Here is a 16,358-nt window from a genome sequence, read left to right on the forward strand (position 1 = left end):
GCTTCACAGCATGTGTACGGCTCCCAGCGCAGCGGTGTCCTGCGAAACAAAACAGCACTCCGTCTCAGGCTGTAAAAGGCAGTCATCGTTCACAGCACCCCCGTGAGCAGCTCGCGCGGCGTTACCCCGCACCCCGTGACCAGGCCCAGCTAACGGGCCCGGGCGTTCTGCGAGGGATTAGCCTGTATTATGTAACATTTCTCTCTGCTCCCCAGTGTTCCCCCTCCTCTAACAGTGCTCTCTGTTCCGTTCCTGTTCTCCCCACAACCCCCCGCCCCTCTCTGAAGGCCATGCCAGTGTGTATTCAGAGCTCACGTTTACCTATTCAGGAGCATTCAGGAATAATCTGGCAGTAATGACTAGGAGACAGGACCCGCTGACAGTATCTGTTTTAAACACATGTGCAACAAAGTGTCGTGGGGGCGCGCAGGATGAAGTGCTCACACACTCACACACACACACACACACACACACACACACACACACACACACAAACAGGCGTGCACATACACATACCCGCATGCGTTCACACGCACATACAGACTCACATGCACATACGAGTGCATGCACAGACACACCCCCACATGTACAGGCACGCACAGATACACACACGCACAGACACACACACGCACAGACACACACACGCACCACTCTTATTAGGAACACCGTCCTTGGCAGGCAAGCCGCTTGCCCTTTGTTGGAAGGCGCGTGTAAAAACGAGGCTGGTTTGAAATGGCGCCCGTGTAGCTGCTAGACACGGTGTGAGGGGTCCTTATGGCACCCTGATGGTCGTCGGTGTGACAGCTCCGAGCAGAGCCTCGGGAAGAGGGCGGGGCCAGCGCTGCACAGCATGTCACGCAGCCTCATAAATATTTATAACCCGAACAAGCTGGAGACAGAGGACGAGGAGGAAGTAGGAAGAGTCAGGTGACTTGGGCTGCCCAAATATATACACACATGGACATCCCGCACGTCACAGGCAGCGATTACGCGCAACCCCTTCACAGCCCGCGCCGCGCCGCTCTAACCTCGTCTCCTTCCCCTTTACCCGCTCGTTACCCTCGTCTGCAACCCCCAACTCCATCCAGGGGAAGAGACAGTCCATCAGGAACAGGTGGGCGTGGAGCGGGATAGACCCACTGGTGCTCCCTGCTGTGGGAGATGCCCGCCAACATCTGGAGAGAGCAGGGAGCAGGCAGGGTGGAGCGGGCAGGCACGCTAGCTGACCGCTGCACTACGGCCCCGGGGCATCTGTGCAGCCTCGGCAAAGGGTCTCTGATCCACAAGACACGCCGCTATCAATCACTGGAGGGAGACCGTTGGGAGATGACTGCTTGCAGCAGTGGGTTATTCAAAGGTTATTCTAACTTTAACTTTTCTTGGGGAGGGCCAACAAGAAGGTAGATCGGGTTATCTTAGAAAATGTGAGCCGCCCATGAGACAACGCGGTGCGCAATGACTACAAGATAACCCGCTGGCACGCGGCGCACTTAGCAGAGGTGCTTGACGCACAAGTCAGGTTCCATTTGTGACTTAGCTCTGGAAATTGGCAAAGTCTTCAATTTCTCCTCTGAGGAAGCTCAAAAGGTTATCTGATGATTTTTTTCAAATCCAGCTCAAAACCTTCCTCTGGTACTCCCCCATGGAGGAGCACTTTCTACTCCATTCTTTGAGCAAGTATTGCATGCTGGGAATTCGTGGCGAAGAGAGAAAAAAAAAGATAAAATTCACACACAGCTAGAAACAGACAAAAAGGTCACACGAGGTTTGGCTAGCTTCCTGCTTACCCACCCCCGTGCACACACACACACACACACACACACAGGATTGCTCCATGTGCACAAGATGTTCACATTAACAAAAGAAGAACATGGACATGACCGCAGCATGGAAGTAAGAGAGAGAGAGAGAGCGAGAGAGAGAGAGAGAGAGAGAGAGAGAGGGAGAGAGTGAGAGAGGGAGAGAGAGAGCGAGAGAGAGAGAGAGAGAGAGAGAGAGGGAGAGAGAGAGGGAGAGAGCGAGAGAGAGAGAGAGAGAGAGAGAGAGAGCGAGAGAGAGAGGGAGAGAGAGAGAGGGAGAGAGAGAGTGAGAGAGAGAGAGAGAGTGAGAGGGTGAGAGAGAGAGAGAGAGAGAGAGAGTGAGAGAGAGAGAGAGAGAGATAGTCTCAGACAAGCTCACACCATTACCTGTTAGCCAGCAGCACTCTGAAGGTCACCTGACTCATTCTCTGATAGGATGTCAGCAATTGGGCGCAGTCCCTCTCCTTCTCATTCACATTTGACTGTTGACAAACGAGCAGCGAGTATTGTTAGTTATTAATCAGCGTTAATATAATCAGAAAATTACTGCTCCTGCTGGGTCTGACTAACTAAGAAGGAGGGGTACCACACGAGGCCCTTCCCACAGAAACTATCCATCATGTCTGCACAAGAAGGTTTTTATTCCAATAAGACAGCAATTAATTTATAAATCCATTTGGGGAGGGATGTAGCCATCATTTATAAAAAGATAAATCAATTTTGGGAAAGGAGTCGTTATTCTTCCAGCGGTTGCTCGTGGCAGTTTGCCCAGTGTCTTTTTTTTGTGTCTCCCTGTTCCGGCTCGGCTGGGTCGGGCCTTTGTTGGTAAGGCAAATAAAAAATCTGATTGCTTTGATTGCCGGAATGTCACTCGTAACTTCAGCGGAGTTTTTGAAAAAAATTTTTATTGACGAATGGAGACAAGCTTGCTGGCCCCGCCTCTTCCTTAGGAGACTGACTGATGGATCGTCGCTAGATTCTTTTTTTTGGTTTGTTTTTAATCCCCGTCTTCCCGCCATTTGATTTGACAAACAGCACAGCCACCTGAAGCCGGCGAGGGCTTTTTTTAAAATAATCTGCTTAATAGGCTGCTTCATGCAAAGCAACGCGAACGCCCGTGATAAGCAAAAAAGGATTACGAGCGCTGCAGCCCACGCGGAACAATAGCTGGCAAGGATTAGCCTTCGGGCTTAGGGAACGCGAAACCTCAGCGGCGACAATACGGAAACAACAGTGCGGAGTTCTCCGAACGACGCCTCGCACATACTGACCTTCAAGCTCAGCCTGAACAGTCTAACACAAGTGCAGACAACGTCTGGCTTCAGCCTCTTCAAGGGGACCGAGACATCTTGTAATTAAACCTGTCAGTGTATATATATGTGTGTGTGTGTGTGTGTGTGTGTGTGTGTGTGTGTGTGTGTGTGATTAACAGCAGTGTACTGTAGTAAAAACACTTTGCTTGCACAACTGATGAAGGACCTCTGTCCGAAACGTCCTGTTTCTCTGGGAACCTTGTGGACTGCACTCTTCAGGGCGCGGATCTCGGATTTAGTTCCCGGGATCTGCTGGAGCTGTTCTCCCATTTTGGGGGGGGGGGGGGGGTCACAGCCCCTAATGCCCCGATTACCCCAGAAACCACAGTTCCCTTCACACACACATATATATTCCCCACAGCAGCACCCTACTCGATGAGTTCACCTTTCAAGTGTTTTAAAACTCTTTGCTCTTTTAGTTTTAACATTTTTCCATGTTTTCCCTTTTCTTCCCCTTCATCCTACAAAAACCCACCCCGCTGCGGGAGCAGGCGACCTGTGGAGAATTGGGGAGCTCATCCCAGAAAAGCACTTTAAAGACCTCACGCTTCTGCACAGTCGTGCTCTCACCTTGCCAGCTCTGCTCCTGTGGCCTTGAGGAAAAGCTGCACTTACCTGCACATGGGGGAGAGAGGGGGGAGAGAGGGGAGAGAGAGGAGAGAGAGGGGGGGGGGTTCATGGCACAGATGAGCTCCTTTAAGTACGAGCTGAAGGGACTGGGGCGTCTGGCGAGCGACACGTATTTAACACACGTGAAGGAGACCGAGTTCGCAGGCAAGGGAATTGTGGGAAGGCGGCGTGAATAAGCGAAGACACGAACCTGGTGGAACCGAGCCGGGGCGAGGCGGTGGAAGTGAGAGAGGGGGTCGAAGAGGCATGGGGGACTGCTGGAGGCACCGCAGGAGGGGAAGAGAACGCTAGGAGGTCCCAAGAGAGGAGGCGCTCCATCCTCAGCCGAGGTTAGTATGGACCTCAACAACCCCTGCAAAAAAATAAATAAATAAATGTAAAAAAAATCAAATGATCCAAAAGGGAGAGGAGGAAAAGAGAGAGAAGGAGAGAGAGAGAGAGAGAGAGAGAGAGAGAGAGAGAGAGAGAGAGAGAGATCAGCTTAACTCGTGTAAAAATAAAAATTCTCTCTAAAAAAAGATCACAGCCTGTGAAGTTGGGAAGGTTGGAAGGACAAAGATATCAAAGTTCACACCAACCTGAAGAAGTCTAGACATACATTATTATCCATTAAAAACGGTCAAATTAAGCAGGAATCTCTACAGGCTTAGTGAACACACCGATGTACAAATGAGTACATCTCTACAATTATTACATATCCAATTTTGGACGTAATGGACATGACTTCTCTTCCTATTCCCTAAGTAATTGGCCCAACAATGGTAGAAATTAATCAGTTGATCTAGAATAGGATTTGGAAACAGGACATTTGAAGAGGACAGAGATATGTATAGATCTGACACAAAGAAGCATGTCACTCAAGAACAAACTTAAAATGAAGCTTTGGTGAGTTGACTCGCTCTCAGACAGCGCACAAGGTGAGGTTTACCACAGTCCCACGTACAGCGGAACATTCCTCAGCTGTTTCTAATGTCTAATCGACATGACACTTTATGTCCCTTACGTCCTTTTACTACACAGAGGTTTCTCAGGCTGTGGTAAAACACCACGACGACAAAGACCCTTGTTTGTCAACACAAAGACCCTTGTTTGTTTCTGGGAACACCAACAGTAAATTGCAAGGTTTTTTTTCTTTTTAAGAGTAAATCTCGTACTTCCGAGATCACAGGTTGAAGATCTGCTGGATAAACGTCCAGCTTTCTCCATCTTCTACCCCCTCTGTCTTTGTTACCATGGCAGCAACGGTGTCATAGGTCAAGCCTGTCGCTCTACACTTTTGACCCCGGCGCCCACGCGTGCCTGCGGCAGCCATGCCCTCGAAGGCGGGGCTTTCCGCGCCGACCCCCTCGGCCCGCCGGCGTCTAATTGCATGGTGGGAAACGGGGTGGGCCCACCTCATTGAGCTGGATGGTGCGATGGATCCGCCCGAGGTGCTGGCTGCCACCTGTTCCCTGGCAGAGCGCCAACAATGCCGGCCCCATTTTCTGCTCAGTCGGTTCGGAGGGCCCACCCTTCTCCTCCAACAGACCACCCTCCGCCTGCTCAAACATGCTGACAGAGCCAGCCAGAGAGAGAGAGAGAGAGAGAGAGAGAGAGAGAGAGAGAGAAGTACGTATCCACATTGTATATAAACAGTCTGCTTATACAGTATGAGCAATATGCCCTGACAAATAGCTATCAGATGGGCATTGCAGGGGCAATTTAACAGTGTAACCAAGGCTGAAATGTTTGCATGTTGCCTGCAATGAAAGCAGTGATTTCGCATCTTCTGGCAACATTTACACAAAAAAAAAAACCCCTCAAAAACCCCCAAAACAACACAAAGCAGGCCCAGAAAGCATGACGATAAAAGAGAGGCCAGAGGAGCTGAACGCCAGCGTGGGTTCGACTTTTTGCCCTTTCGACACGAGCATCACACTGCATGTCAAGCTCGCCGAGCGCACGCCTCCTCCCAGCAGCCCTGCTGTCGCTGTGGGTTTTGGGTTTTTGGTTGTTTTGGGTTTTTTTGCCCTCTCTTCCTCCCCCACCTCCGTCTTCCTCCCGCAGTCAGGCAGTGACGCGGCGCGCACGGGCTGTCAGGCGGCCCGTAGCCGCGGTGACATTGAGCGGGGCCGCGCGTGGGTCGGGCCGCCGAGCAGGTGTCAGCACCTGGGCCCCTGCATCCGTCCCCCGTCCGTCAGCGTGCAGGCGAGGCAAATGATTGGATCCAGTCAGTGGGTTGATTAATGAGAGGCCCGGCGGATCCAGGACGAGCTATCAATCACGTCATTAGGGCCAATGTGCCCTGAAAGAGGCAGAACCCCCCCCCCCCCCCCAACACACACACACACACACACACACACACACACACACGCACACACACGCACACACACACACGGACACACACACACACACACACACACACACACACACCCTCCCACTGCATTCATCTTCATCTGGGTATGCATGCCGTCAAGCCCTGCCAGGGTCACCATGATGCACAGCAATCATCTTCTCCTCTACAAATTACTTCGCAAAGACAAGAGACTGGAGAGGTGTGTGTGTGTGTGTGTGTGTGTGTGTGTGTTTACAAGGCAGGGGGGTTAGGGAACCCGCTCTCCACCGCTGAACTGTACGCTGATTGTTTACAACACAAGCAGTGCTGGAAAGTGAAGGTTATTTTAATGAATAATAATGGATCCACTGACTGTCTGAGACAGGTGATACATAATCACTCTTCCCATCATCCCTTCTTTTGCCCTCTCTCTCTCTTCTTTCTCTTGTCTTTCCTGTCGTTTACGGAACAACATTTCCTGGAACACTAGCAGTAATTTAACTTGGTTTTTTTTTTTGCAATTCTGATAAGGTCTTTAATCATTCTCAATAAGAGTAATTAAGAAAGATCCCTCCATGCTCGTCGTGTGTGTGTGGTAGAAGTTGTGGGTTGGTCTAAACAGAATGGATAGACCAAAGAGCAGTGATGTCACTTCTCCAAAAATATGGAGTTCGCCGCCTATCCGAAATTATATGAACAGGGTCATCACTCACGATAAGCACAACATGCAATTCAAATGGGGCTCAAATGCAATTTTCCCCAAATGTAAACTGCTCATTGATTAAGTGACTGAACTTTGATCTTGGTGCAAAAGTCAAGCTCCCAGTCTGCTAAATATAATTACACATGAACATACTAAGACACATATTTGCAACGAGTGAATTTTTTAAGCACATTAACTTAAACTTTTATGCTAAGGAGTGCCCACACTTTTAATGCCCCACATTCACCTCCCCCCAACCCCAGCCAACCACCCTCACTCACCTCCCACCTACCCCACACGACCCTCTGCACTCACCTGTCAGCACAGAGACCACAAGCCTTCTGCAGTTGTGTGGCGCTCCACTTGGGCCTCTTCTCCTCCAGGGTTTGCAGGACCTTCTGGACGGTGGGCTTGGTCTCGCCCCTTTGCTGACCCATGCTCACCCGGAGGCACTCGGCGACCAAGGCCAGCAGCTCTTTGGCCCCTCGCCCCAGGGGGAGGTGGGATGCCTGCTTCAGGCTCCGCCCGTCCTCCAGATCCCTAGACAAGCAGTCCAGCAGCACCCGGGGCAGCAGGCCTGCAGCCTTTGGCCGCTGGCCAAGCTTCAGCAGGCGCTTCTCGGCCACGTGGAAGAGGTAGCGGACGGGGAGCGGGAGGGAGGTCACAGCGGAGGGGAGATGGGTGTAGATGAAGAACAGGGCCTGGATGGGCAGGGCGATGCTGTCTGTAGTGCAGGAGAAAGCAGAACGTGGTTAAATAGGGCGTGCAAGGCACTATAGCATCCAGAAATCCAGACACTCTTTGACAAACCTGAAATTCTGGATGCTATTGGGCAAACAACATATCAGGAGGCAAACCGCTCCATTAAAACAGCCTGGCCTACAGAAACCGAGCAAGGCATTCCACTCGGGATAATTTCCATAATGAAATCATCATTAAATAAACACTAATACTGTTCATTTGGCACTGAGAACTTTCAGAGGTTCTCCTCTATTTCTCCACTGGATCTATTCGGACTGGTCCGAGGAGTTCACCCACTCTTGCCGGCCTCTTTTCCCTCGGTCTCCTGTGGCGTGTATTTCCACTTGCTGGGAATCTTGGCCAAAACGTCCTGGAGAAGGTCTGGCCTGAGCAGTGGAGCGGGCAAGTCCTCGCACTCCTGTGTCATGTTCACCAAGTGGCTTAGCAGGCAGCTGGTGGGTTTGGACACTACAGCTCTGATACACTGAAACAGCGAAGGCTCTTCCTCCACTGAGGAAAAATAAACATTGGCTTGTTAATCGATTACACACAAAAAAGTCTAACTTGTTCACTTTCGGCACTTAATTAATTTAGATGTGTGATTTGTACTTTTAAGTACAGTACAAACAAAAAAATTGCCAGTAGCAATGAAGACACACGTCTCAGACGTTACGTTCTGATTTGCCGCGGACATCAAACTACACACTACGATGCCAAGCTAAATCGCCTAAATTGCCTAAATCAAGACAGGAAGCCAAGCCAATAACCCGGTTGGCATTTGAGACACATCCAATTATTTCACTTGCTAAGTGGCACATGGACGCGTCCTAGTCCTAAACAAAGCTCATGACACGTGCCTTTGTTACGATGCTGAATTTCATTGGTCCTTCTCGAGTGCCAGTAATTAAGCCAATTACGCCCCCAGGAAGCCTGGGTAACGCGAGAGGAGCAGCGTGCGCTCACAACGACGCTCGCTGCTACTGCCGCTTGCTCGTGCTGCCCCCCCCCCCCCCCCCTTCTCATTTGTCTAATTTATGCAACGTTAATTACCCCAAGCATGTAATAAAAACACCAAAACGAGTAGTCAGGCTCGGTAGGAGTCCAAATGATCCCCCCCCCCCCACCGGATCAAAGGCGCAGAGTGTCAGGCCGTAATTGCAGTCTCTGTGTCGCTATGCTAAATCGACATGCTAGCCATTAGCGCAGGAGGACATTTTCACACAGTAGCTTTTATTGAAGGGGTGGGGTGGGGTGAGGGTTGGGGGATTTAGGATAAAATGAGAATAAATAAGCAGTCGAATAGGCAACTAAAGGTTTCATTATGGCGCTCAATTATAAACAGTGCCTTTCATGGCCCCAGCTGGAATGCTGGTCAGTTTTGACAGCGAGGTGACCGGGGGGTGACGAGCCGTTCGAGATTCCTCTTTGGACCGTGGCAAGGCCGTGGAAAGAGAGCTTCTAATGTCCCTGTACCTGCTAAGCTGTGGAAGCGCTCCCATTGGTGAGTTCTGTCTAGGTAGTCTTCCAGCACCAGAGCCAGTGCCCTGGGGACGCTGTTTAGGGAGGACAGGACAGCAAAAACAGCCTCCACGAATTCATCGGCAGCCTGCTGAGCCTCGGGGGACACCTCAACCTCACCGTCCAGACACAGGTCTGAAAATGCAGGAAACCAGGCAATCGGTTATCCGGATATTCCGCCGTGTCCCCCCGGGGTTCCGTGGCGGGGCGGGGCACCACGGAGAGATGTTTGTGGATAAGCGCACTGACTGCCGGATTAGCATACAAAAGGTTATTCAGGCCCAACACTGTAATAAATACTCACAACCTACTTTATGAGCATGTTGCTTATTAAAAGTACATTTGGATAAGTACACCATGGATGAAAAAAATGTTCCTGTTCTCCCCTATGGGGCTGGATGGAATTGAATAATGTAAGGCAGCACCACGCCGGAGCAAAACCCAAGGCCATCTGAACGCAAGAGCACTGCAAAGCAGGTAACTGCGGGGCCCGGACAGATGAAAGGGAACCGTCCGCCTTCACAGAGAAACAGCCAACGTGCAGGAACAGCAGACGAGAGGATCTTGATTTGACAGAATGTCCTTGTCCGGGCCGCGTCTCCAGACTGCAGGAGCAGTGCTTCCCTATAGCCACTGTCACTCAGCCCCGGAGGAGATGACAGGCACCTGAACAGGCGAGTGAAGGAAACGCAGACCTCACCGAGGGCGTCCGCTGGAGAGCAGGGTGACACCCCGTGCCTGCTGACAAACCAACAGGCCGCGTTAAAGGAAGCCGCTTGCTAATAACTCTCAGCTTAACGGGAGCAGGAATGCACCGATCGTGTTTTCCTTTATCAGGGCTAAAGTAAACGCAAGCAAAATTATTATTTTTTTTTTTTTTTAAAACCCTGGACCAAATCACTTTTTGCCTACACTGTGTTGAGATGAGTTATGTGTAACATGATGTCATATCGCGCGAAGAGAGAGCAGAGAACCGCCACAGGTTCATGTTCACAAAGTGCCGTTCTTCTTCTTTTCTTTTTCTTAAAACAACGCAGCAAGAAAATAAATGTTAAAGCAATTCAGAGTCAGGCCGTAATCTACGGACTGACGCTGCCCACAATGCCCTGCATCTTGGGTAAGACTAGACCGGGCTTCCACATGGTGGGTGACCAGGCTGCTGCATACCGCACTACCTTAGCTGGGCCACGCCCGCCCGGCATTGATTTGCAGCTAGGCGGGTATTAACGAGCCCCCACCCCACGACGAGTGTTTATCATGGAGGGCTTATTGATACAGGTATGATGAGGGTGATGAGGGTGCGTGAACGGCTGGCCCTGCTGGAAGAGTCCGTTCAGTCACGCTAATGATCACGAGTGCTTGTGAGGAAGAGGAGCGTTGTTAAGTCAGTTGAGTAACTACATGACGGCTTTGGAAATCCAGCCTACTACACTCCCGAAACCCTGAAAGGTCTGTGGCCTGCAGAGAAACAAAATCAGCGAGCAACACGACACAAATCGCGCCATCCACGAGCCCGCAAACGAGCCGTGGCGCAGGAGCGTGCGAAGTGAGTGGGCGGGGCCTTACGTGAGTGCGAGATCAGCGTGCGTGGCAGCAGACAGTCGGCGTGCAGCGTGGTCCGCAGGAGCAGGGGCCACCTCCGGCTGGGCCCCGAGCACAGCAGGCCTAGTAGCCACAGGGCGGAGCGGCGGCCAGCCACAGGGACCCTGAGGCAGGAGAGAAAGGGCTCCGAGTCAGGCGTCAGGCAGCGGGGGCTGGCAGACGCGCACGGCGGCGCGCTGCAGCTCTGCCCCGGGCGTCTCTTTAAACCGCCGTGCTATTGCGCTGCTGCCAGCTCCCAGCTAATATGTTTGCTCATTAGAGCCGCGAACGTGAGCGCGAGGGTGAGTGCGAGTGCTGGAGAGGGCGTTCAGCACTCGCAGCGATTCGTGATGAAAAAGACATTTCAGAAGGAAGCCGCGGGCGTGTATATATGTGTGTGTGTGTGTGTGTGTGTGTACACATTTAAGTCTTTATACAACCCTAAAGTCTCAAAGAAACATTAGAATTTGCACAGAGCAACAACAAGCTATGCAGTGAGGAAGAGAAACGCGGATTGAACAGGATCAGTTTATGGCTGCGTGTGAACCAGGCGCACCTGTAACGGACTACAATGCAGCGAAGTCGGGGGAGCTATGGGGGTGTCAAAGGGGGCTGGGGGGAGTGCTCGTCAAACAAGAGCAAATGATAATGTCAGAAAATCTGAAAATCCAGCTGATCACTCTGAGAACATCCCAGGATCAGATGTCTCTGCTCTCCTCTGTTACACACACACACACACACACACACACACACACACACACTACCTCTGAGCATTTTTACATCACTCTGCAGTTTGATTTATGTATATTCTTCCTGCTCTTTTACTGGTGTGTTATTAAATAATCCAAACAGGTGGTTTGTCAAACGGGTTCGAGAGGGGAATGCGATTCGGGTTCGTGCCTCTTTGGCTCAAGCGAGGCACCCGGGAGCCTCGAGCACAGCGAGGCACTGACAAACTTGACGAGATAATAAAAATAAACTAATTTCAGCCTGCTGGACCAGTGGGCTCAGAACTGGCAGGGCAGCGAGTGATTTGTGAGACCATAGTGATATCATATGTGAGGCGGGGCTGGGTTGGATAGAGGGTGTGGTGTCAGACATAAGCCACCCATCCCCATCCCCTACCAGCCCCCCGACCCCCCCCCCCCCAGGGTTCCTCGGCCCTCCTCCGGCATGGACTCAGGCATTTCTAGCCGAGGTGGACAGAGCCACTCTGCCCATCAGCATAAAGAACACAAGCAAGCATGGCTGCAGCATCTGGTCTGCGTTACCACGGTGAAGCCAGGGGCCCCGCTCGCAAGAGCAACACATGATTTGTGTTTGTGTGCATACACACACACACACACACACATTTATATGGGAGTCAGACATTTCAGTACTTTTCATGATGTTAGCTAAGATTCGAAGCTCCGTTATTCCAATTATGTTTAATTATTTTGTCCAATGGGGGACAGAATTAAAGCTCTCATTATACACTTTTTACTGTGAACACATTAGCAAATTAGCATTTCATTACACTGACTCGAATGATCCATGATTTGTTCAATTTAGGGCGTCCTGTACCTCAGCTCCTGCGGGAAAAGTTCAGGGTTGATCACAGTCAGCCAGAAAGGAACACAGGTAGCTCCGGCCTCCATGGATGTGCTGGGAGGACGCTCGGAAAACCCATTCCGGAAACTTCTACACAACAGAAAGAACGTGACCCTCCAGTGTGTGAAATGACCAAGCGTCAAGACGAACGTGCTCCTCGACACAAGCCAAGGTACAGGCAATCCTGGCTCATCATTATTTAATCGAAGAAAATTAAACTGTGGCAATCTGGTAACATTCTTTTTTGTACATCGAGACTGTCATGCACTGCCATTGGTGAATTCCCCTTTAATTAATTCGCTTGGGGTTGCCGTGTTTACAGGACCAGTACCTGTAGAGCTCTGGCAGCGGAGCAGTGAGAATGACGAGCACGTCCAGGAGTTGATCGCACAGGCCGTGGATGAAGGCCACCCAGGTTCCTGAGGCCGGCACTGGCCGAACCAGCTCCTCCACGCTGCCGGACACGCTCCACATCAGCTGGTGCACACACAGCAGGATGGCTGTGATGTCCGCCCTGCGCGCAGGGGGGGCTCGTCAGTGGGTGGGGACGTGCTTCCATAACCCCCCCCCCCCACCCAGTGTTATGTATGTCTGCACAACAACATCAGAAGAGGTCGGAGCCAAACACCTACTCAGAGCCCCTGACCAAACCTTTCACCAACCTATCAACCTCTATCTTCTTTATAATACACACGCTGGCCACCCGCCATTCTGTAGATGGACAGAGAGAGAGAGAGAGAGAGAGAGAGAGAGAGGTGGAGAGAGAGAGAGAGGTGGAGAGAGAGAGAGAGAGAGAGAGAGAGAGAGAGAGAGAGAGAGAGCGGGTGCTTGCATACATCCATCTGCTGCGCAGATTGGGAACTTAGCCTAGCTCGTACATGGGGGTGCCTGCACCAGAATCTACTGGCCAAAACGCAGATGATCTCCTTCTATCATCCGCATCTCTCTCTCTCTCTCTCTCTCTCTCTCTCTCTCTCTCTCTCTCCATCCTCCATTCCCACCTGCTCGAGCCCTTGGGCAATCTTCTCATTCTCATCGCCCGCCACCCAAGAGGGCGGGGGTGAGGGTGGGGAGGTTAGGAGTGAGTGTGTAGCCATGCACTGGCAACCTCTTTAAGGATTTTAAGCATGTGCTAATATGAAGCATGCACCCAACCACTGCACCCCCCCCCCACCCACCAACGCCTGGTCTGATGGCTGAGGTCTGACAGCTGACGTCTGACGGCTGAAGACGCGTGCCGTGAGCAGGGAGAGAGTTTAGACTGACGGCCTTAGTCCTTGGGTTTACAGCTAGGCTCACTCCAGCCAGGAACACCGTGCGATTTAGGAGATCTTATGCTCTGGTATCAGCTCCCGTCGCATGTCTGAATCGTTGGTCATACATGGACCAACGAGCTCACTGCTCACTGTCTGTCGGACATGCTGCGACGTGGCTGTGCTTCAAACCCGCACGGACAGCTGTCTCTCCGTAATGTCCGCTCCCTTTCTCCATGTCCGTGATGTTACACCATGACTCGGAATTCCACCGTGTGTGTTACTGTCAAAAACCAAAACTATCTACATCACGCAGCCTACTAATGAGCTACAATCTAGGCTACTGAGTGATGAGGACTAAACCATGTCACTGGTCTTATACTTCATCTTCTCAAACTCAAACTGGCCATGGAGCTCGGCTGTGTGACTGCTGGGGCATCAACCTCACCCCCGAGGGTTCTGGTGTCGCCCCCTTGCCTGGTCGCTCCCACTATCTCCCTGTAGCAGATCACATCAGAGTTCAAACGCTGATGCTAAACCTACGAAGCCATAACTGGACCAGCTCCCATGTACCTAAAAACACCAATTAGAACCCTTTTCTCCCGCACACGACCTTTACCCGAGTACTGCTGAGCTCGAGCCACCATCCCGCAAGACACAAAGAAGACCTACAACAAGACTCTTCTCTGGCTTGGCACAGAGCTGGTGGAATGAACTTCCCCTGAGTCACTGGCTGAAGAATTAAAATTGATAAAGTCACAGCGCTGTTAACATCATCTTTGCCATTTTTTTTGACACTAAACTATCTATGCTCACAGTAAGTTATGTATTTCATATAGACTACGAAGCACTTTGTAAGTTGCTCCACTGTAAATGTATGGTTGTAAACGTTTAGTAATTTATGATGAAATCAGGGTTAAATTTAGCTTAAAGTCAGGCTAAAATCTGTGCGTATTTGGCTTTACATGCATAATCACTGCAGTCTAACATTTCCACCGCTCCGATGAAGGGTTTCTATGCCAAAACGGACCCTGCAGTGGAACACATCCACATTTTTATACGCCGCCCATGCAGAACAAGCGCTTAGACATAAAACCAAACAAAAACACATGATCAAAAGATCGCAGACATCACTGACAACTGCCACAGTGTCTTGTTATGAGTTTGCCATCTGCCGTTAGGGCTGACCAGGGCGGAAAGGCAGGGGGCGGTCCGGCTCTCTGGTACCTGATCTGGGGGAGCCTCCGGTAGGAGGGCCGGGCTCTGGAGTACCTCTGAAGCAGGAGCTCCAGGGTCTGGGCCAGCACCTGTGCCAGGATGTCCTGGGCCAGCAGCGGGGCCAGCGTCTCCCAGAGGTCGCTGCGCAGGCCGCAGAGAAAGTAGTGCCACATCTGGATGGAGAAGGAGCACCTCTCACCCTGGGAAGAGGCGAGAGAGGAAGAGCAGGGGAGAGAGAGAGAGAGAGAGAGAGAGAGAGAGAGACAGAGAGAGTGAGAAGAATATGGGAAGAGAACGACCACAGGAAAAAAGAAATGATGGAAAAACAAGCTGAACAGTGATATTAAAATATCGTACGGAAACAGAAAGCGTGTCAGAGACAGACTGAGGAATGGGGGGGGGGGGTATCTCTGTGGAGTCTCGCCATCACGCCACCTGCACTCCACACCTGGTTCTCTCCTTCCCACCGAGACACACAGAGACCCCGGGGGCTTTGAAGGCCCTGTCTGGAGAAGCCATCACCATGTTCTCCTCGGAACATCTAACCAACACAAACACTCACATTCACATGGAGCAGAGATGACAGAAACACAAACGACTCTCGTTGAGGGTGTGGGACAGTGTCAGGAACGAGAGTCACAGACATCGGGGGGCTGGTGAGATAAAAGAGTGGCTTCCTGTGAGTCTAATTGCGTTCAGGCAGGAGGGACGCGGTGCCGAAGGTTCACAGCACGACCGAGGAGACGTTATTAACAGCCACGCGCGCCATCTCGTAACGAGGACCAGGGTGGGAGCCGCCGGCAAGCCAAACGTACGGCTGGCCCCCGTGGTGTGATGCTCCGGACGGACGGAGACTCGGGGGGGATTCAGACCCCCTGGTGTGGGCTCAGGAGGAAGCTGAGAGATGGGGAGGGCGGTGGCAGCAGGAAGGGGCGGGGCTCCGGGTCAACGAGGGCATAGGGGCGGGCAGTCAGTCTCACACCTGTGCACGGCAGGGATGCACTGCAACCCTCAAAGGTGCATGCGTGTATGCATGCGTGTGTGTGAGAACCGTCTGGCTAGGCTTTAATAGAGATTTAAGTAAAGGACTGTTTCTAGGCAGATGGTACCCTCTAATGCTGCCCACTGACACACTAGTAGGAGAGTTGTAGTGTAACAGCGCACACACGCACACACACACTAGTAGGAGAGTTGTAGTGTAACAGCACACACACGCACACACGCACACACACACTAGTAGGAGAGTTGTAGTGTAACGAGACACACACACACACACACACACACACTCTCCTAAAACACATTGAGCTTCTCCTACCAACGCAACGTTCTCCTGCACAAACGATTACTGGGAGCAATAACTACTGGAAACAAACATGATGGTCTGAAAGGCATCTGTACACTGTGGCTTGGCTGAGTCCGTGTCTTGATGAAAATGCATGCTGTTGTTGAACCAGGGAAGCCCCGTGGCTAAAAAGCATTTTTTTTAATCTAATAAAATATATTATGTTTATATTATAATAATTCATTTCAAGATGATTTGGCACTGTAATAGCTCAGCTCAGAAAAACACCACATACTTCAAACAAGTGAGAGTTGCGTAACAGGCCATGGGCACTAGAATACGTTACGTCACACCGGCCAGATCCCTCAACCGTGTAAATCAATGCAAATGACCCTGTTTAAACCCAGGCTGTGTAG

The 16,358-nt window shown here is 51.3% G+C and overlaps 1 protein-coding gene across 5 annotated transcripts in view; it reads right to left on the reverse strand.

Annotated features, from left to right (window-relative positions):
- kiaa0825 (KIAA0825 ortholog) overlaps positions 1–16,358 on the reverse strand; it is an 86,031-nt gene that overhangs the window by 45,942 nt on the left and 23,731 nt on the right. For 3 of the 5 annotated variants that reach the window (XM_035530221.1, XM_035530219.1, XM_035530220.1), the window contains exons 11-21: positions 14,670–14,860; positions 12,521–12,703; positions 12,163–12,279; positions 10,585–10,724; positions 8,974–9,153; positions 7,798–8,010; positions 7,075–7,483; positions 5,137–5,293; positions 3,933–4,094; positions 3,683–3,727; positions 2,187–2,281 (exon numbers count right to left, since the gene is read on the reverse strand). In XM_035530221.1, the coding sequence (XP_035386114.1) occupies positions 2,187–2,281; positions 3,683–3,727; positions 3,933–4,094; positions 5,137–5,293; positions 7,075–7,483; positions 7,798–8,010; positions 8,974–9,153; positions 10,585–10,724; positions 12,163–12,279; positions 12,521–12,703; positions 14,670–14,860 (1,892 nt within the window). The remainder of the gene's footprint in view (positions 1–2,186; positions 2,282–3,682; positions 3,728–3,932; positions 4,095–5,136; positions 5,294–7,074; positions 7,484–7,797; positions 8,011–8,973; positions 9,154–10,584; positions 10,725–12,162; positions 12,280–12,520; positions 12,704–14,669; positions 14,861–16,358) is intronic. The other 2 variants (XM_035530222.1, XM_035530223.1) reach the window with 2 other exon arrangements.

Source organism: Electrophorus electricus, chromosome 9 (assembly GCF_013358815.1).
Source record: "Electrophorus electricus isolate fEleEle1 chromosome 9, fEleEle1.pri, whole genome shotgun sequence".
Classification (NCBI taxonomy): domain Eukaryota; kingdom Metazoa; phylum Chordata; class Actinopteri; order Gymnotiformes; family Gymnotidae; genus Electrophorus; species Electrophorus electricus.